The 20,874-nt window shown below is 47.5% G+C and overlaps 1 protein-coding gene across 2 annotated transcripts in view; it reads left to right on the top strand.

Annotated features, from left to right (window-relative positions):
- The first annotated feature begins 2,468 nt into the window (after positions 1-2,468).
- The window catches only part of TLNRD1 (talin rod domain containing 1), a 55,013-nt gene continuing 36,607 nt past the window's right edge, over positions 2,469-20,874 (top strand). For both annotated transcript variants that reach the window (XM_074354225.1, XM_074354224.1), the window contains exons 1-3: positions 2,469-5,591; positions 6,214-6,266; positions 6,551-6,594. In XM_074354225.1, the coding sequence (XP_074210326.1) occupies positions 4,410-5,498 (1,089 nt within the window). In that variant the 5' untranslated portion in view covers positions 2,469-4,409 and the 3' untranslated portion in view covers positions 5,499-5,591; positions 6,214-6,266; positions 6,551-6,594. The remainder of the gene's footprint in view (positions 5,592-6,213; positions 6,267-6,550; positions 6,595-20,874) is intronic.

Raw genomic sequence — 20,874 nt, 5'->3', positions numbered from 1 at the left:
AGTTATTGTTAGTGGGTACAGAACTTCAATTTGAGAAGATGAAAGGTTTCTGGAGATGGATGGTGGTGATGGTTGCACAATGGTGTGAATGTTCTTAACACCATGGAACTGTGGGTTAGGTTCATAAAAATGGCCAAGATGGGAAACTTTATGTTATGACTATTTTATCACAATTAAAAAAAAAAAAAAGAGTTCTCAAACTGTGATCTTATATATGCCTAAAGTCCAGGTGGTAGCTGTACCTTCTAATATAGGCAAAGAAGGAAGGAAAGTATGTTTCTGGCCTGCCCCAAACTCAGTCATTTCCACCTTTCCTCCCTAGCCCTCAATCAGCTCTCTATTTGCATCTTGTGTATTCATTTATTTATTAAATGTCTACTAAGTGTCGGCCTTGAGCCAGGCACCGAGAATACATTCTCCAGTGGCCACGCCATTTTCGGCATGGCCTCAGCTTCCTCTTGTCTGCTCCATTCACCTTCCCTGGCCAATCCTTCAGCCACATTTTTTTCAGCTTTCTTCTCTCACTCAGTTTCCATTTTGATAAAAAATACTTTGCACAGTACCTTTTGTTCATATTATATTTTAGTTTTAGAAGAGGATTAGGAGTAATGGGTGGAGTTTTCTAAAAAAGCCCAGACTCCCGTGACTCTGGGGCAGACAGCCTTCCTCTATTAATTAATCAAGTTAGACAAAAATATGCTACAGCATCAAAACCCCCCAGGTCTCAGTGGCTTCACACTGAGTTTACTTTTTGCTCACATTACACATCCAACACAGGTCAACAGAGGGTCTGCTCCATGGTCTCCCAGGCTTCCGGAGGGTCCGTCAGCTTTTAGCTGCACCACCTAGAACACAGCTTCCAGAGCAGTCACGGCAGGGGAAGAGCGGACAGGTACAGACTGGCCTTGCATAGCCTTGGTCCCAGGTAACCCACATCACCTCCACTTACATTTCATTGGTCAGAACTGATCACATGCTCCTGCCTAATTGTAACTGGGCTACCTGGTGAGCCCTACTGCTTCTGCTCTAGCTCCTTTACTCTGTGTTCTCCCTATACCAGTAGTGAAGTTGTGATGACTTGCTTTCTCTGTTGCCCTCTCTGGACTCTACTCTTCAGAAGGGGTAGAGCCCTCAGGGTCTGGCACATGGGAGGTGCCCAGTGTTTGCAGAGGGAATGAATAATGGCAGGAAGTTAAGGACCTAGAGGAAGGTGGGGTTAGTACCTGGAAGGATTCATTTAGGAAGAGCTGTCATATCTGAAAAATGAAGCCAGGGAAGGCGGGTGGGCCAAGTAACTGATCCTATCAAATTTTTCAAGCTAAACCCAAACCTCACTGAATATAGGGGGACATTTTATGTGTAACGTATCTCATTGTTGGAGTACAAGGTTTCCAGCAACACAAAGAGACTGCATATGTAGAAGGAAAGGAAAATAGGACCCTAGGGACACCAAGTGGCTTTGAGAAAAAAATCTGATCCCAGAGCAGTTTTATGAATAAACTAGGAATGTAAGGAAGGGTCTGACTTCTTTCTCTGAAGTTTTTGGAGCTAAGTAGGACTAGGGTGCTATTCCTGGGTTACCATGGAAAGAGTCTGATTTATCCAACTGTTTTTCTCCTGCAGAAAAATAAAAGGGATTAACCCTACAGAATCGCTGCTTGTTTAGAAAACCAGCAGTTTTATCGGCCTCGGTTTGCAAAATAACTGGGTTCATTTAGATTTTAGAAGTTATCTAAGGATACTTGAAGTTATAAGCAGAGTGACTATCCATTTAGGTTTGTATCTGTGGTTACTGGTTAATTTCTTAGTGACATGTCTCACAGTTCAGTCTCAAAGCTGTTTCGGTTTGGACAATACATTGCAAGGTCGTCCTAGTTACAAATGACATTTACAACTGGCTGAAAAAAGGTGACACCAGATCCTAGAAAGGGGCAGAGGAACAAACATTTCCGTTTGGTGAACGCACCCTGCTCGGGATGGGCACCTAGAAGGCTTATTTCAGGACTAAGAGGTGGGGGCCGGCCCTTCAGGAGGTGGAGTTAGTCCAGACGCTTTAACCACTTCCTGAAGAGTAAAGGCTGGGTAAAATTAAAAAGAGGTGATAGTGGGGTCCTCGCCCATGCATTTGCTATCTTCTTGACCTTAGGAAGGCACTTAAGGCGTCTGAGCATCATTTTCCTTATCTGTAAAATGGGGATAATAACGTTTACTTCCAAAGGCTGTTTCTTTTATTTAACCGTGGCCACTATTATTCCATCATATAACCAAAGACATATAAGTTATGAGAGGGCAAACTGCCGGTGAAGGCTCATAATTCTAACAGCTACATTTATGAGCCAAGTACTCAGGCAGTCAGTGCACAGTGTCTGATTTCGAAATGAGAAAACGGATACTTGGAGAGAGAACTTGCACAAGGTCACACAACTGAAATGGCTGGGGGAAGACTGACCCCAGGAAGTCTGGTTCAAAGCCCGCGCCCCAGCGATATAAGGGAGGGGGCGGCAAGCGCCTAGCCTCGTTCTTCGCACTCCATCTCCAGTGCTCTTTCCTTAACCCGCACGGCTCCTTCAGAATCCCACCGCGGGAGAGGATCACACAACAAAGGGCGGGGGAGCGCTCAGGAGACCGGTCGGTGTCCCGCAAAACGCGCTAACTGGACCCCAGCAAATCACTAGGAAATGGTATCGGGTGTCTTCCTCCCTTCAGTTCAGAAACAGGCCACCTTTTAGACTTGCTCCCTTGGCGGCGATAAAGCGTGGAGCCCCCTTTCTGGCTGAGAGCTTACGTAAGGCCAACCGGCGGCTGCGCCCGTGTCTCCCAAGGGTGTGCGCCGAGCCCCCGGCCCGGGAGGGCCTCCCTCCGGCCTGCTCCCCTCGCCGCTCCGCGGGGGACCACCGGGGAAGCCGGGGACCACCGGCCCCGCGCCAGCGGCGTCCGCGTTGGGAGGGGGCGTCCTCCCGCAGCCACCCAGCTTCCCGGGGGAGGAGCAGCGCATCGCGCAAGCATCCGGGAGCGGCGGAGGGGGCGGGAGGAAGGGCGAGAGGAGGAAGCGGGATTTAAACGAAAGGCGGTGACGCCACACAAAAGATTTCTATAGGCTCCAGGGAGGTTAGGGCCGAGGCGGCGGCGGCGAGCCCGGGGGCGAGGCGCGGACGGGAAGAGGAGAAGCCTCCAGCAGCCCCGGCGGGCGAGCGGGCGGCGGCGCACCCACGGCCGCGCTCCGAGGTGAAGCCGCGCGGGGAGAGGAAGCGGGTGTTTTCCCCTCTGCCTTTCGGCCCCCGCCCTTCCTTTCAGTTTCTCCCGGCTCGCTCGGAAGTTGGAGGTTGACAAAAATGGCAGGAGCCGGGGCCCGGGCGGGTTGCCGCAGCGCCGCGGGGACCTTCTGAGTTGGCTGGGCCGCCTGGGAGACGCGCGCGGCTGCGTCCGATGCACAGGGCCCGGGGTCTCGGGAGAGCTCAGCCGCAGCGGGCCCGAGGCGAGGAGGCGACGGGGATGGACTCGCGCCGACAGCCAGCGGCGGGCCTCGGGGCGCGCGGTCCGGGAGGGCGTGCCGCCTCGGCGCCGGGCCGCGCTCTGTGAACCGGCGAGGCGGGAAGGGGCAGCTGCGGCGCCCGGCACGCCCGGGCGTGGCAGGCGGGCGAGAGCGCGAGCGGGGCGGCCGCTGTGCGCAATCAGTGCAGGCTCCCGCCCGACTCTGACTCGGCCGCGCCAGCACCGGCCACACCCTCGGCCCTGCCGCCGCCGCCGGCGCCGCTTCCCGAGAGCGGGAGGCAGGAGATGCGCCCGGGGCAGCCCCGCGTCCTACAGCGCCAGTCCCGGCCACCGTCGCGGGGAAGTGCCGCCTGGCGGGGTCTGGACGCCTGAAGCCCACGTGCGCCGCCGAGCCCGAGGTGGCTGACAGCAGTGCCCTCCTGAGCCGCCGCCCGCGCTCCTCCCCGAGGAAAGGATTTTGATTTCAAAGAAAGGAAGGAAGGAAGGACAACTCCCAGCTTCCCTCTCCGGCCCTCCCAGCTCCGGCGGTCGGGCCGGGCCATGCCCAGGAAGGCGGCGGCGGCGGCAGCCCAGCAGAAGGGACTTTCCTGGCAGCCCGGCGACGAGGAGAGCAGTCTGTGAGTTTGCTTTGCCCCGGTTCATGGTTCCTGCAAGCCCTCCAAGAGGCCGAACGCTGCAGCCCCTCCCCGCGCCCCGAAGAGACTTCTGTGTTCTCTGGCCCCAGGGCCCGCTCCGCGCCGCCCGGGATCCGGCCGCCGCAGCCCAGTGCCCTCTGCCCGCGGCGGTGGATGGCATGATGGTGCGGGGAAGGCACCGCGGCCTTGGCCAGCTGAGTCGCGACGGCCGCGGGGGCGGCGGCATTGGCAGCGGCGGTGGTAGCGGACTCCCCAGCGGCATGCCAGTGCCCCCCGGGCGCGATGGCTAGCGGCAGCGCTGGGAAGCCCACTGGCGAGGCGGCTTCTCCGGCTCCAGCGAGCGCCGTCGGCGGGGCCTGCTCGCAGCCGCGTAAGAGGCTGGTGTCCGTCTGCGACCACTGCAAGGGCAAGATGCAGCTGGTGGCCGATCTGCTGCTGCTCTCGAGCGAGGCGCGGCCCGTGCTCTTCGAGGGCCCTGCCTCCTCTTGTGCCGGTGCCGAGTCCTTCGAGCAGTGCCGGGACACCATCATCGCACGCACCAAGGGGCTCTCCATCCTGACCCACGACGTGCAGAGCCAGCTCAACATGGGCCGCTTCGGGGAGGCAGGGGACAGCCTGGTGGAGCTGGGCGATCTGGTGGTGTCACTGACCGAGTGCTCCGCCCACGCGGCATATCTGGCGGCCGTGGCCACGCCGGGCGCGCAGCCCGCGCAGCCGGGCCTGGTGGACCGCTACCGCGTGACGCGCTGCCGGCACGAGGTGGAGCAGGGCTGCGCCGTGCTGCGCGCCACCCCGCTGGCTGACATGACCCCGCAGCTGCTGCTGGAGGTGTCGCAGGGCCTGTCGCGCAACCTCAAGTTCCTGACAGACGCGTGCGCCCTGGCCAGCGACAAGTCCCGGGACCGCTTTTCCCGCGAGCAGTTCAAGCTGGGCGTCAAGTGCATGAGCACGAGCGCGTCGGCGCTGCTGGCCTGCGTGCGCGAGGTGAAGGTGGCGCCCAGCGAGCTGGCGCGGAGCCGCTGCGCTCTCTTCAGCGGGCCGCTGGTGCAGGCGGTCAGCGCCCTGGTGGGCTTCGCCACCGAGCCGCAGTTCCTGGGTCGCGCGGCGGCCGTGAGCGCCGAGGGCAAGGCGGTGCAGACCGCCATCCTGGGCGGCGCCATGAGCGTGGTGTCGGCCTGCGTGCTCCTGACCCAGTGCCTCAGGGATCTGGCGCAGCACCCGGACGGGGGCGCCAAGATGTCGGACCACAGGGAGAGGCTAAGGAACTCGGCCTGCGCCGTGTCTGAAGGCTGCACCCTGCTATCTCAGGCTTTAAGGGAGAGGTCTTCGCCCAGGACTTTACCGCCAGTGAATTCCAATTCTGTGAATTAGCAACCCCCGGCCCCACCATCCCTTTCTTCCACCCCAGGCTAAAGGAAGATACTTATTCTTTATCCCTCTCCATTTATACCAAAGAAATCAAAGGTGAAGCTTCCCCCCAACCCCCTCCCGCCCCCCCCATGTTAAATGCTCGAGAGGAATCTTCCAGAAGGCAGGGCCATGCCTCCCATTTACGCACGCACTCGAGGGCCCCGGTACCCACCAGCGCAGACACAGTAGGGACCAGGAGATGGAAGATGTGTGATCTGCTGGTTGCAGAATCACCCCCAACCCCTCCCCCAGCTCCTCTTCCGGAATTCCTCAACTAAATTTTATTAATTGGGCAGGAAGGAGGTCATGGGTTCATTTCTTTTTTTGGTCTCCCCACCCCCTAATTAAAAGAAAGGTTACCTCAGTTTTCACTCCTTAGACATGGATGTAGCTACCTTTTTTGTATGTTGTTATTTTTTTAAGCAATCGTGTTGGATTAGGCGTATATTTGGTATGGAAAGAGTATGACATTGCCATGTGATTTGCATACGGGGGGAAAAGCTACTGTGAGTGTGTGTTTTATTTTTTAATTTACACTATAGAGTGATTTTTTCCCCCCTAATGTCAAGTTTTTACCTTGCATGTACTGGAGTATTTATTTCATCTATTAAAATGTTATGTTTCTCAGATGGCTTTTGGCAATTATTGTTGATTTTCAATAATTGTGATGTTGCAGGCTGCATGTCATCTATGGAAAGGCACCCTGGAAAGTTCTGCCGTAGCAGTGAGGTGGGTACCCAATCCTCAACCCTTTCTTCTTCCTCAAGAGCTGCTTCTTTGAACAGCCCAAAATTCAAGGAGAGCTGCGTGTAACACTCTTGTAGAGGCAGGGGGCACAAATGTGGTTGAATTAAGTATAGTGCAAACTGGACTGTTAATGGGGGTTTTTGGTCTTGCCTCTAGTGTCTCCTGGAATGTGATTGAGCTCCCTTTGTCCCCACGCCTCTTTCTGTCCTAATGAGCAGGGTTCAGGCTGACAGAAGTTTGATTTGTATTCCGCCTGTCTTTTTCAGATTAAGGCTCTTCCTACACCTGTGTGGAATGCCAGCCTTCCCAGGTCAGAGGATCTGTGTATGGACGTGCAAAAGGACTGTGTATCAAGTGAGAGTATGTAGACAGGTCTATTCAGACAAGATCCAGGTGCTCGTGATTTCAGAAAAATACTGTAGAGGGTTCCAGACTGTTTAATACAGGGAGAGGTATTCTGGAAAGTGTGTTTAAGAACTTTCCAGAGCATGATTGCGGGCAAAGGGCTCCTTTTTGTGACCTTGATCTAAGATACGCTTTCGTTGACTGTTATGTTGGAAGAAGGTTTTGTTAAATGAAATTCGGAGTTATTTTGAGGTAGTTGGTCTTTTCTGTAGACAATTAAAAAAAATCTTGGGGGAGGGGGTGTATAGTTTTGCTGAACATAGCTAACTGAGTTTTGAACATTTTCCCACTGAAAGTACAACAGGTTTATTTGTGTGCTCATCCTGAGAGAACCACGTGGGTAAAACTCAGACATGCTTTAAATTTGCTCCGTGTACATTTTTCTGGGGATTTGTTGTGCCTGAACCTTTGCAAGTCCCACAAATCTGAAAAGAAAGATTTTTCCACTGTGATATGTTAGAGGAGAAAGTCATAGTGGCTGTTTTTACTTGAATAATTACACTTATTACAAGCACATCGTATTCAGCCTGTAAAACCTCTTTAAACCTGTGTGGGGTGGTACAGCTGTTCAGCTTCTCTGAATTTGAAGTTTGAAAAAGTTTTAAAGTGGTAGGGTCTATGCATTTTTTAAAAAACGGTCAAGGGAGTTGTTTTTTTCTCATAGGTCCTGGTGAATTTAAATTTTTGAAGCCTTTAAAAGATGAAAATGACCTTTAATGTTTATTCCTCTGCCCCTGCCCTTCGTTTAAGTCTGGATTGGTCAAGTTCAGGAGGTATTTGAGGAGAGGAAACCTAACCCATGTGCCAGTGACAGTCCTGCTTATGGATAGTTATTTTTACTTATTTTTATTTATCGGATTTATGTAAATAATACTGAAGTGGTTCCTTTAGCCTGTGCAGATCACAAAGAGTAAACTGAAAGGAACAAAGTAAAATAAAATCAGAACCAGAAACCTGCAAATTTGGTGTCTGATTAGGAAAAAAAGAATTGCCAGTTGTTCCTTGGACTCTTCCCTTGCAGAAGCAATTTTCAGGACAGTGCAAGCCAGAAAAGAAAAAAAAAATCACTTTCCCTATCTACTTGGATGAAGTTAACTAGCTAGTCACCAAATTAATTTTGAAACTTTCCTTTCTCTTAGCCAAGGGATAGTTGCTCTTAACATTTCTATTAAAGGTTTTGACTTGAAATCAAAATCCTGTCCTCTGAAGTTGTTAAAATGTTCAGTGGTGTGTTAACCCCTTTTTTTCCTCTCTCTGGCTCTGTGATAAAGTAGGATTTTTCATCCAGCAGGTGGCTTGAAATGAATTCTGCTTTTATTTTTTTCAGCAAGTTTCAGGAAACCAGAGTGCACAATGTTTCTGTGTGTCTGTATCATTAGCTAGACAAGGGATTTGGGCACAGGTCTCTGATATTTTAACTTTCTTCCAGTGTATCAGGTTGTTAAACTTGTTTTTTAAATAGCCTTGATTTCTTTAAAAAGAAGTATCTCAGACCTATTTCATTGGGTTTAATAAGGGCAGCAGAGATAATACTGGTTCCAGGAATAAAATCAGAGTGGCCTCATTAAAAAAAAAAAAAATTAAACCACACTAGAGTTAATTTAAGATGGCAAGCCTTGGGCTCTCCTGACTTCTGAGGGCAGATTTTCTTACACAGGCTTAATGGGCACCATCCTGACTGAGGATGTTGAAAACCTTCCTTTGAATGGTCATGAGAGAAGGAAATCATTATGGCTGTGTTCTCGGAACAAAAGCCATTATTTATGACAGTCAACCAAAGTAATGGGACAAAAGGCTTTCAAACACAAGACTTAACTAGAAAAAAGCACAGCTCTGTCTTTCCTTGGCTGTTTAAGTGTGGCCTTTTTCTATTATTCATTCTGGGTTGATGTTAGAAAATGCAAAAAATTACGTGTGTGTGTGTGTGTGTGTGTGTGTGTGTGTATTTTTGTCCCCCACCCTCATCTCTACCCCAGTTTTGGTAAAATTTAAGGTCATATTTCTTCAAAAAATCACTAAAGAGTTTATAGTTCTGGAAGCATCACTTTCATTTGGTTGGTTATTTTACATACCCTGTTTTTTTTTAAGCCAGCATAGTGATCTAAAATATTTGACAGTTTGAAACAGCTAATTTTAACAGAAGCACCTGTTTTTTCGGAATGAATGTGACTATGGTAACATGCAGATCAGGCAGAGGATTTGAAAACCGCCTGCCAAAGCCCCTTCTGAGCTTTGCTCGGTAAACAGGAGAGCAGTTAGAGAAGAAATCCGTTTGAAGCCTCAGTAGCACGTTTGCCTGTGGGGCCGTCCCCTGGCCCCTCGGTGCCTGGGTTTCCAGTACCTGGAGGAGCCGTTAAGGAGACCATCTCTGGGCTTCCAATGTGGACACAGATACTTGTGTTCCCTCCAGGCAAATTCTTGCCTTGATTAAAAAAAAATTATTATTTTTTTTTGCATATGAGTATGTGTGAAATGAATTGTCCTGTTTTACCAAAGTAGGGTTTTCATTCATGGTGGTTTGGATAGATGGCTAGTCTGCTTCCACGTCAGGGGCAGAGGCTCAACGATTGAACTGTTCTGATGCTATAGAGAAGTATGATGACTCGTATCTGTGCTTGGGGTTGATTTAATTTAACTGTAAAGCGCCTTTGGCTCAGAGGCTGCAGTGCCTGGCATGTGTGCATGTAGTTTTTTTTAAGTGAATGTGTGTTTAAGACGCCTGCAGCAAGTGTACCTAAGCAAGTCAGAGAATTGTTTCTGGAAATGAGAGTTACAATGGGCATTCATTCAACACATATTTCCTGGGGGCCACCTGTGTGTGCTAGCCACTGTGCGGGGCCCAGGGCTGCAGCCCAGAGTGAGGCGTGGTTCCTCCCTTCGCAAACACCTAGTGCTGCTCCAGACTTGGTTAGTGGGCTGGCAGTAGCCTCAGCAGCAGCATCCTGGGCCTGTTTCTAGGAGAAACTCTGGGGTGGATCACTGATTCGGATGCAGGCCCAGTCTGGGGGACCACTGGTCTGCAGGGCCTGCTGGTTTCTTTGTGTTCCCTACTGACCCTGTAAGACCAGAGTGCTTCTGTGGCAGGAGGCAGCAGTGTTTCTGCAAGTTTCTTGTTTGCTCAGGTGTTTTTTTCCCTCCTGGGATATTTTGAGCCCTTTTCTTTGGGTAGAAAAGATAATTTAGTCTCTCCGGCCAGTTTGGAATCGGCAGGTTTTTCTTGTGTGTATGTGTGTGTTTACAACTGCAGAGCTCTCCCTCTCTTACCTCCCCTTGGAGATGAACTGCAGTTATATAAAAGTAAGCTGGCAACTTAGCTCTCTGTGTTTTTGCATGTTGTTGACTCTGGTCCTAGAAAGCTGGAACTAGCAGACAACCTAATTAAAACCCAACTCATTAGCTCTTTGGCTGCCCAAGAAAGCATTTTGCTATTAAGTTTCTAAAGTACTCTATTCAGAACCAAATGAAGCATACAGACTTATCCAGGACTCATTTTAGGGATAGCCAAAGTTTGCATTATACTCAGAAAATATGTCCTTTAAGGCCAACCAGGCACCAAGAATTAGGATGATCTTCTGGGGCCTCCCTGCTCACAGTGGTGGTCCTGGGAGCTGGCTTTGGCATCACCAAGGAACTTGGTAGATAGCAGAATCTTGGCCCTTCCGCAGACCTACCCAATAGAATCTGCTTTGGCAAGATTTCCAGGTGATTTCCGGGCACATTAACTCTAGGAGATAATATGTAGTGGCCATGACCGGATCACTGCTTGACTCTTTACTGTGGGAACAGAGGCATTTATTGTGTTTATTTAGACCTTTTCAGTTTATAAAGTGTGTTCACGTATGTTATATAATTGGGTCCTTAGCGCAGTCTCGTGAAGGAGGCAGGTATTACTCACTCTGCGTATCATCTAAACATTTGTACTTCTGTTTTCCTGCTGTAAAAGTTAAATATTTATGATGAGTTCCCATGGCGTGCAAAACCCTGTGATGAGTTCCATAGACTAGTTCTGTCCACCTAGAAGGTCCTCGAAAGTATGATCTGAAACACTTTGTGTTAAGTCAGTTTCTCCTAATCTTGCTTTTACCCCTCCAGATAATTTGACACAGCAGATAAATTGTGATATCCTCAAGGATGGCCCAAATAAAGAGCATAGCCTTGTCTTCTAAGTCTTCTGTTACTCTACATGGCAAGCCTATCCAGGTTCTCAGAAACACTGGATGTCTTAAATTCTTAAAACCACAACGTCAAACTTCCGGGAAGCATTTAAATGCCGATTTAGATTTGTTAGCATAATTTAAAAATGAATCCATTCACTGACTTCAAACTGCATTCTAGGTATTCAGTAATAACATACGTGTATCCAGATTTATGCTGAAGTAGGACACAGAGAGGGAACTTTACAAAACCCTGTGTTTCAGGAAGTGAAATATATATCCTGTGTATTCAAGGTTAGTGAGCTTGTTGCCCTGAAAAACTTCCGCCAAATTGCACTGCGTCACCTAAGTGTTAATATGTAATAGTTTGCCTTTGTTCTAATTTGCCTAGGTTTTAGATGGTGCTCAAGATACTGATCAAGTGAAAAAGTTGTTGCCTTGGTTATAGGAGACCTGGATTGATGTCAAACCTCTAGAAATTAGGAAATTGTAGGAAACCTAGGTCAATTTAGTGCTTACTGATGCCTTTTCCATTTCAACTTTTTTTGGTGACCATCAGTCCTGTTCTAAAATGAATGAGTAAGTTATCCAGACACCTTCCTTCAGACAGAATTTTGGCATAAAAATTTTCCTGAAAGTTTCCTTGGAGGTGAGGTTTTACTTTAAATATTCCTTCTCTGGTAAGTTCCATGATAAAGTGGTTTCTAAAAACATAAATATGATCCTAGTTTTATTATCACTTGGGATCTAATTTTTAAGATGTGTAGGCATTTTGTGTTAGTAATGCTTGGAAAGTTGTTCATAGGCTTGACAAAAATAGATCATCTGATATTTTACCTGTCTTGATGGAATCATATACTCCACAGCAATTTCCATGACACCTGCTCTTTAAGTTGAGTCTGTGCAGAGGGCATTAGGTAGATGTGGCTGGTGACCAAAGAGGGTCCCATGGAGATGTCTAAATCCAGCGTGGCTCAGCCACAATGACTTTGATAATTCAGGACCAAATAGGAGTTTTATCCACCTAGATTACTAACATGACTAAAGTGGAACTGAATGGATATGAAATATTAAATAGTTTGAAAGACACATCCTTATAAGTGGCTCAAGCGTTCCAGTTCCTTCTTTCCTCTCTTTCTGGAGTTCAATTCAAACCTTTTTGCCCACTAAGGTTTCTAGAAACACAGGCAATTCTTGACATCACTGGGACTTCTTGCTTCATCCTGGGCACCCACAGGGGACCTGATAGAGCCACACTAATAGTAGGTGAGGGTGTGAGACTGCAGTCATACCGGGTCAAGTGGCTGATAATGACACTTCCTCTATTCTTGGTTGGGTCTAGAATCCTGTCTGGGTTTAGCAAGTCTGATGGTATAATGTTCCTGACTTAGCAGACATTTCCTGGGCATCTGGAACAGTGTTTAGGCATGTTCTTTATATTACCTTTTTTAAGGGGAATGACTCAAAGCCACACAGATAACTTCGAAACAGACCCAGAAGCCCCATCCTTTGTCATCCTCAACAAGAGCAGTTTGTGATGCTGTTTGCCTTCCAGTGGAGGTGTTTTCCAGGTACACCCTCCTTTTGTGTTACATCTGTATAACTCTGCAAACAACAGGCCCAAGAAGGTGTGGCTTTGAGTGGACTCATTGTTTAGGTGACAGAGGAGCAGTAAGTAGGTGCTACCATGATTCACCAGAGCCTCTTCCCTTCGAGATACAGTAAGTGGTTTTAGTATCATGGGGGTTGATTCCTCCTTGAACATACGAGATTATTCACCTTCAAGGCTCCAGGAAAAGATTTTAAATACAAACTAAAATTGGGAGCCCTTTTGACGTTTTCCCGTGTAAAAGTGCCCATGAAATTCCATATGGGGTGAAACTCTATGGATTGTCAAATCTCAGGGCCGAGAGACTTCGGCTGTTTCTACCATCTTAATACTCTGAGACATGAATTCTGCAGAGTCCATTGGGAGTTCATTTAGATTTATTGAAACACTTCCTAATTGCCTAACCTAAATTGTTCCTCCTACATTGTTTTGCACCCCCCTCCCCCACTTTTCCTTTTCTAGCTGAGAAGAGAATGGCTCACAAACTCCTCACAGAATACAGGACATTAATTGGTGCCTCGGAGGATGTGAAGATATTGGGAGCAGCCTTACCCTGGATTTTTCAGCCATCTCCAGTAGACATTTCTTAAGACTAATTCTGTACTAGGAGTTGGGAATATGGAGATGAGCTTAGGATGTAGTTCAAGTGATAGGAAGGAAGAACAAATTACAAGTGAGTAATGTTAATGAGGATCCTCTAGTTTAGGTCTTTGGCTGTTTGGGACCTTTGTAGTTCCTGGAGTTGATCAAGTTGGATATATTATCCTGTTGACTAGGGAAGGATGTTGGCATCAGAACCGGTCTTTCCTACTCTCAGTGCCAGGTGACTGCATATAATTTAAATAGGAATTTCATTGAATTTATTTTTAGTGCAGCTGGAGGATAGTTTTCAGTTAGAGATTGCAGGTGCCCTAAAGGGTGGACTCTATTCCAAGGCTTAGGGGTCATTTTCTTTCCTGCTCATTAATTTTGAGTAGCGTTGAAGCCGGATGTGGGGCTATTCCGGACTGGCTCTGCTCTACAGGAAGCAGAGCAGTCGTCCCCCCAACCCCCACTTCATTCAAGCTGGCCTTGGACCAGGAGCCCTGGGAGGGGCCGGTGGGGCCAGCTTACCTGCGGAGGAGTCCTGGGCTTGGCTGCCTGCCGCCTTTGTGGGTCACAGAGAGCTGAGCAGGGGCACTTCAAAATGCGTATGGCTGGGAGTGGGGGCTGGCTGGGAGCCTTCCAAGGCAGGAACCGGGACTTTTTCATCTCCGTCATCCCTCGCAGGTGGCCAGTGTAATCAATATATGTTTGTGTAGTGAAAGAAAAGCAGTTACCGACGCTTTTTGAGCTCCTGTGTGTGCTCCGAACTTTATACACCGTGTCTCTCAGTTTTCAAAGCAACCCTTTGAGGTGTGAAGAGTTGTTCTCATTTTACAGATGTGGATGCTGAACTGAAACCACTTGCCTAGGGTCCCAAAGCTAGGAAGTAGTGGGATAAGGATAAAATCGACAGCTGTCTGATGGAGCCCAGCATTCTTAGCCACTTGGGTCCAGTGAGTGAATGCATTTCTAGGATGGAGTCCCTCTGCCCTTTGAGGTTGAAATGCTCCCCAACTCTGTTATCTTTTCAACTCTACCAATGATAATTTGTGCGGGTTTCCTCCCGAGCCTTTGGTCTGAGCCCTTCCTGGACCTATTGCAGAGGGCCCTGGATGCCCCCAGAGCCCTCATGAAGTCATAGGAAGCGCTGATGCCATGGAGGGTGGCTTTCTACCTGCTGCATGATCCTGATACCCTGGAGGATGCTTGCAGATTGACCTCTGGTTTGTCAAGTGATCTCCATTTTGATTTCTAAAATGCAAATATGTTTGATCTTTGCCCACTTGCAACACTCCATGGTTTCCCCACTGACTTTAGGATAAAAGCCAAACTTGTAACGGAGGCATTCCTAGTCTGGTCTCTGCAGCTCCCTGCAACCTACGTGCCACCCGTGATCGTTCTTGCAGAGCTCCTCCCCTTGTCATGCTTTTGACCTCTGAGCTCTTGCAAAGCTCTGTCTTCTTGGACAGCTCATCCTGCACCCTGTTTCTCTCCCCAGCCCCCCAGCTCTAGCCTGGGTGGCTACCCCTCACTTCCCCTGTGTTAGTACTTACCAAGTTCTTGTAATTTTCCGTTCACTCACCCACGGTCCCCGTTTGTGTCATCATCAGGTGGTGGAGTCATCTTTTTATCTCCAGTGACTAATGGAGTTGTGAACACATAGTAGGCCCCAGTGAACATTTCTGCATGAGCAGATGTCATGTTCATGAGTCATATCAAGCCTTTAGAGAGTAAAATATCTCATCAGCCTTTCCCTTTGTCTAGGTTCCCCGTGGTCAGTTACCAAGTTCGTCCAAATTCGTTTTTGTACCCTCAGTAGCTGTTTCTTCCCGCCAGCTGCAGTGCCAGGACCCTAGTCCAGGTCCTCTCTGGCCTCCTCCTGGACAGTGCTGCAGAATGATCTTCCTGGAGACTGGCTGCAGCTTGGACCACGCCCCCAAACCAGGCTGCTTTCATTGACTCCCTGCCCATCACTTGTGCCTTTGGTGCAGCAAATTTCGATTCTAAACTGCCATTTCAAGTAGTCAGTAGTTCAGCATGTTTATTGACTACTGACAGCGTGCTGCTGGACTGGTCCCACAGTGGATGGGATCAGGCCCTAATCAGGCTGTGGCCGTCATCTCCTCTTGCCCCCAACTCAAGCCACTGTCCTAGTGTAACGGATCTCAGGCCATCCCACGTGCTCTTGTTCCTAGCTCTGTGCTTTTGCTTTTGTTGGCCTCTGCATGAAATGTCTTTCCCATCCTTCTGAACAGTTGCTAACCCCTCGAATGCAGACTTCTTCCTGGGTCCTAAGATTGAGACTCTTGGCTGCTGGACAGGGCAGCCCAGACATGTCTGGTCCTTTGAAGACCCTCCAGGGATTTGGGTGGATTCCAAGGAGGGGGGCGTACTTCAGAGGCCCTGGATGGGCCAAGCTCTCTTGCCTCACTGGCCTAGGTTCCTCAGAGCCTCAGCCAAGTTTGGGCTCTGATTTGTGAGCTGCAGGAGTGGGGCCGACCTGGTGGTGATTCTCATCAGCCTCCCCAGGGTGGTACTGGGCCCAGTGGGGATGTGGAAATGAGGCACCGCCTGGGGAAGAGAGGTGGTTTTTTTTTTTTTTTTTTTTCCCACAAATGGACTTAGAACCATATTCCCCAGGGAGCCCCTGAAGCCAGCGTGAGAATTGACTGAGGGAGTGAGTCCTGGCTTTCAATCCCGTAATTGTTATAATGCAGAAATTACTCACGACTCTGCATAATCAGGTTTGGGTTATAACAGTGTACTTAAGCAGAGCCCTGGGGTGAGCGGATGCTCAGCAGTGTCCTCTGTCTACATCTTTCCTGCCCAGGCCCCAGCTCTTGTGAATGGAGGGAAAAAGCTGAAGCCTTAGGGAAGAGAAAGGGGGTGCTGTGCCAAAGCACCCCCAACCCCAAAATGGGGGCCCTAAAAGCCTCAGGAGCCTTAATGTCAACAGCAAACTGGCACTTGGGCCTTGGAGTTGAGTTTGCATTTTATCCTTACCATTTGAATAGTTTTGTTAAATTTGTTTTCTTTTTGCATTTGAGTATTGACACCACCTAAAAATATAAAATTATGATTGTCTTATTGAAATCAAGGGACTTGTCTAAGACAAAGGCATTAAATCTGCTTAATTATTTAACTTTTCCCTTCCAGAACTGAAATCCTAGTTTCAGTGGAATAATAAGCAGATAGGGTTACCATGACCACAGTGAATTGCCACGACAGTTTCCACAAAAACTGAACCGAGTTGCTCATGTCCCCTTTCTGGTGACACAGATCAGAAGAGCATCGGGTATGGCTGGACCCTGGGATGTGGCCGGAAGCCTTGGCTTTTGTCATAAGCTGAGTGGCTGTGGTGTGTGGCCATGGTGTGATGGTCACCAAGTGAACCGGCTTCTCTCAGACTGTGGTTTTCAGCTTTGGAAAAAAAAAAAATGCTGAGAAGACTAAGTGAAAAGAATCATGGTTTTAGCAGTTCTGAATTTAGCACATGTGAAAACTTGCCATGGGGCTCAGAGACACCGTCTCGGGTCCTATTCCCCAGCAAAAGGAGAAATTGTGATTCACAGTATGAAAGGGGGATTGTGAGCCATGAAGTCTGGGCTTTCTGTCTTTGCCCCTCTCCCCAGACACTCCCCAGGTATTTCCTAGCCTAGGATGCCAGCCTCCTGATCCTTAGGAATTAGCTCCAAGCAGCTGGGGAGGCTCACCGACCTTCTTAGAATAGCCCCACCTCTAATTTCTCCAGGGAAGCTCTTTCTCAGCTCACTGCCTGACTACTTAACATACAACTGCCTCTCCTCCTATCAAGTGGGTCCTTCTTATATGCTAGGAGCCTCTCCACTGCCAGCCTGGATCTGCTTGAGACGGTCCAGCCAGCAGCTCCCAGAAGCCTACTCTGGGGTCAGGCACTAATGATACAAAAGTAAGACCCACTTCCTATGTTCAAAGAAGAATTCATGCTTGCAGAAGATCACTTGCATTTTGGTAGCCATCCCTGAACCCCCCAAATCCTGCAAGGCTCAGAGAAATAAATCTGAGGTGGTGTTTTGGAGGAAAACATATTGGAACAGAAACTTGAACTCAGCACCCCTTGAATTGCTTGACTAGTGTCTGTCTGCCCTCCTTTATACCCAGAAACTCATCTGTGAGCATCAGTTTCAGGCCTTGCCCCCTCCTCCCACCGAAAGGAAGGATGTCATACTTGGTTCTCAGCCTGCCAGCTCATAACTGCAAGTGACAAAAACAATGACTGAGATTGTACTTGGTGACTTGTCCCCTAGGAGAGATATACTTTGTCCCTTTAGAGGGGTGGAGGCACCATCCAGGGATAGGGGTGGGGGACGGGTGTCATTCTGGGCATGACTCCCATCTTTAGAAATGGGCCTTACTTATGGACATTCTTAACAACATGCTCTGGCCTGGTCACTGTTGTTTTTAGTATTAAAAATTGGGGAAATATGTGAATTATGCTATAGACAAAATAGCTAAGCCTTGAGGCCTACACGAAACCGGGGCATGGGAAGAAAGAGAAGAATCTGAGAGCTGTAACAACTTGGTGCTGAAGGTTAGAGCAGTTCTTAGGGGTTTCAACTTCTGGTACCATTTGGAAGGCTTTGGATATTGCATAATGTCCTGGGGAATAGTGAGTTGGCCTTAGTTGTCACCTAGATCAGTGGTTACAAGATGCTGGCTGAGGAGAAGAGCTTGCCTGTGACAAAGATTTCACCAGTCTGAGCAAAATGGAAACAGAGGGCAGTGAAATGTAAGGTTACAAACAGGGCTTTCACAGACTTTTCTCTATTCTGAGATTATACTCTTCCTTGGTCTGTATTGTTAAAATGTCACCTCATGAAAATAATGGTGATAGCTGGTGATAGTTGTAATTTTAAAAAATTTTCCTGCATTGCAAAAGTAGTCATTAACCTTATTTTGGTGCTCCCAACATTAAAAAAATATATATTATATGCTCAAAAATCTCAGAGTCTGAGAACCACTCACCTTGACCACCCATGCAGTATTTTGAGTACTAGGGTATTTTTTTCATAACGTGTTTGAGTTAGTGCAATCATTTTTGGAAAAGTGTGTGTAAAAATACTTCCAAAGTATCAAATCCAAGCAAAGAAGCGCTCCTGAAGAGCCACGGCATACCTTGTTATAACAAAACCACTGCTTAATTTTATTAAGAAATTTATTGTCAATTAACCAACTTGAGGAAATATGACTATATGACTCAAGACCAAGAGAACCAGGCCATTGGTTCTCAGCCTGGGGCATGCAACAGAATCACGTGGAGGGCTTGTTAAACATGAGTTGTTGGATCCCACCCCCAGAGTTTCTGAATCAGTGGGTTTGGAATGGGGGCCTGAAAATCTGCACCTATAACGAGTTCCATGGTGATGCTAATGCAGTCATTGGGTCCACACTTTGAGAACCACTGGAGTAGGCCCCTGGCTTCTCACTGGATTTACTCAGGGAGTTTAAAACGAAACAAAACAAAAATGATGCCTGGGTCCTACCCACAGAGATTCTGATTTAATTGTCTGAGGTGCCTTGGGTACTAGGATTCTTAAGAGAACCCAAGTGATTGGCAAGTTTGAGAACCACTGGACTAGGTAACAGATTGCATGAAAATCTTTGTGACTTAACCACGGAAGTTTATTTCTCATGCTACGTGTCCAGATAGGATGTGGTGAAGAGGGAAGTGCGGTGCTCCGCACAGTCCCTCAAGTTCCCAGGCCGGTGTAGTTTGCACCACTGAGAACTAATGATCTCCGTCTCCGTAGCACGGGCAGAGCTAGGCTGCCAGTTCTTCAGTGATTCACCCCAGAAGTGACACACAGTGAGAGGTCAGAGAAGTCATGTGCCCTAACTGTGAGGGAGCTGAGAATACAGAGGCGCACCTGGCATTTGGGGAACAGGAAGTTTCTCTGCCGCCTTGCTAGTTCTCTGGTACAGTGAGATCTGATCCAGATGCTCTTCTAAAAAGTGCCTTCTCAGTTGTCTCCTTTACAGTGACTTTTTTCTGCCATAAAATGCTTACCTACTGTCGACAATTTAGAAGATACCAGAAACTCTAAGGACACAATCCCTCCCCCTACATGGGGATAACCACTCTTTATTTCTGTTGTGTATCTTCGCAATAATGTTTTTCTATACATTTTTTTTTTTTTTTTACTGTAAGCTATTGATATTTATTGCTGGTGATAGTGTTTCAGGACTATACATATTCTTTAACATGGTTAAGTATTAAAAAATTATTTTGTAGCCCGGTGTTTTAACTTAATATTTTCCCATTTTACAATTAAGTTAAATAAAATGTTACTTAACTATCATATCAAGCTATTGCATGAGAATACTACCATATAGTTGGTCATTCCCTCACAGTTAATTTTGATTATTTTTTGGTCAATAGTGTACTCTTACAGGTACACTTGCATGGACATATTTATGAATGACTTTTTTCCCTTCATAGTTCTGGTCACTTACTTGGATAAATTTCTAGAAATAAATGAACAGCTTTATTTTAAGTTATTGTTTATATCGGTTATTGTACAGAAACTCTCTCTACAGTTAGCAACACATACTTAATGAGTCTAAGACATTGATGGAGAAATTATTGAACTTGGCTCCTGCCTTCAGCTAGCTGAGAGCCTACATGGGAAATAAATTCAAAACACAACTAGCCCTAATCTCAAAGAGAAAGAGAAACTGCAGTTATCTCCATAAGTGGTTTCTGAAAAATCTTCCTTCTGGTGGTATATGAACACCTAGAAGAAGAATTTAGTGCTCCCTGGGAGTCAAAGACAAGGGTTCTAATCAGGGCTTGCCTTCACAAGGCTACACGACCTTGGGTGAGTTGTCTTTTCCAGGCCTTGGTTTTCTCATCTTTAAATGAGGTCATTGGATTAGGTCGCTTCTAGTGCTGCTGTTCTGTGCCCCTTAAATAGTTGAAGGGTGTGGGTGAGCATGAGTGTATACTTTCCTTTTTTAGGTGTCTAATTATGTCTAGCAATCTGGGACAGTTTCCATGGGACTTGCTGGAAGACCTTGAGGTTGCCCAGGGTCCGTTTCTGCCCTGGGACTCTAGGATGACACGTCCATGACAAACCAAGTTACCGATGAAGGAGCAAGGTCCAGGCTTATTGCAAAGAGGAGCTGAGAAATGAAGAGCTTTTCAAAGGAGGAGCTTTTTAATGAGAAGCAATTTATTTGGCATTGGAGATGGATATTAATGGTAGCAATATAACTCTTACCAGCTGTGAGCAAGGTATCTCCAACCTCATCACATACATTATTTCATTAAACCTGCTAAAGCTCTGAGAGGTGAGTGCCTTTATCTCTCTTTTTTTTTTTTGGGAAACTTGAAACTCAAAGAGGAGACATGAACTGCTTTAGGGTGTTGCCCCAGGGAAAGTGAGGTCATGGCCAAAATGCAAAGTAAAGCAAAATTAGCTAATTCTTGTCTTTGGAGTCTGAAGGCTGAGGTCAAAGTCTAAAAAGGGTATCTTATGAGATTTCTTTAGAAGGATAATTGTGATAATGAGAGCTTTAATCTTAGGTGCTGTGTTTATAAAGTAACAGCCTGGCCCCCACCTCCTCTTAACTCCAGTACGTTTTTCCTTCTGTCACAAACTTTTACCTTTTCCCTCCTGCAGTTTTCTGGTTTCATGAGGATGCTACCGGATGAGCCAAATAAGGCCTTAATCCATGAAGTTGTTGGTAAAAGCTGGTAGGTAGGAGTCTCAGGTGTGTTTTGTCCATGGAAAAATGTACTAAAATGACTGCTTAGGGTCCTTGGCAATCCCACATTCTTGTTCCCCCAAACGTGGCT

The sequence above is a fragment of the Camelus bactrianus genome, chromosome 27 (assembly GCF_048773025.1).
Source record: "Camelus bactrianus isolate YW-2024 breed Bactrian camel chromosome 27, ASM4877302v1, whole genome shotgun sequence".
Classification (NCBI taxonomy): Eukaryota; Metazoa; Chordata; class Mammalia; order Artiodactyla; family Camelidae; genus Camelus; species Camelus bactrianus.
The sequence above is the reverse complement of the archived record's forward strand: the minus strand, read 5'-3'. Positions and strand labels throughout refer to the sequence as shown.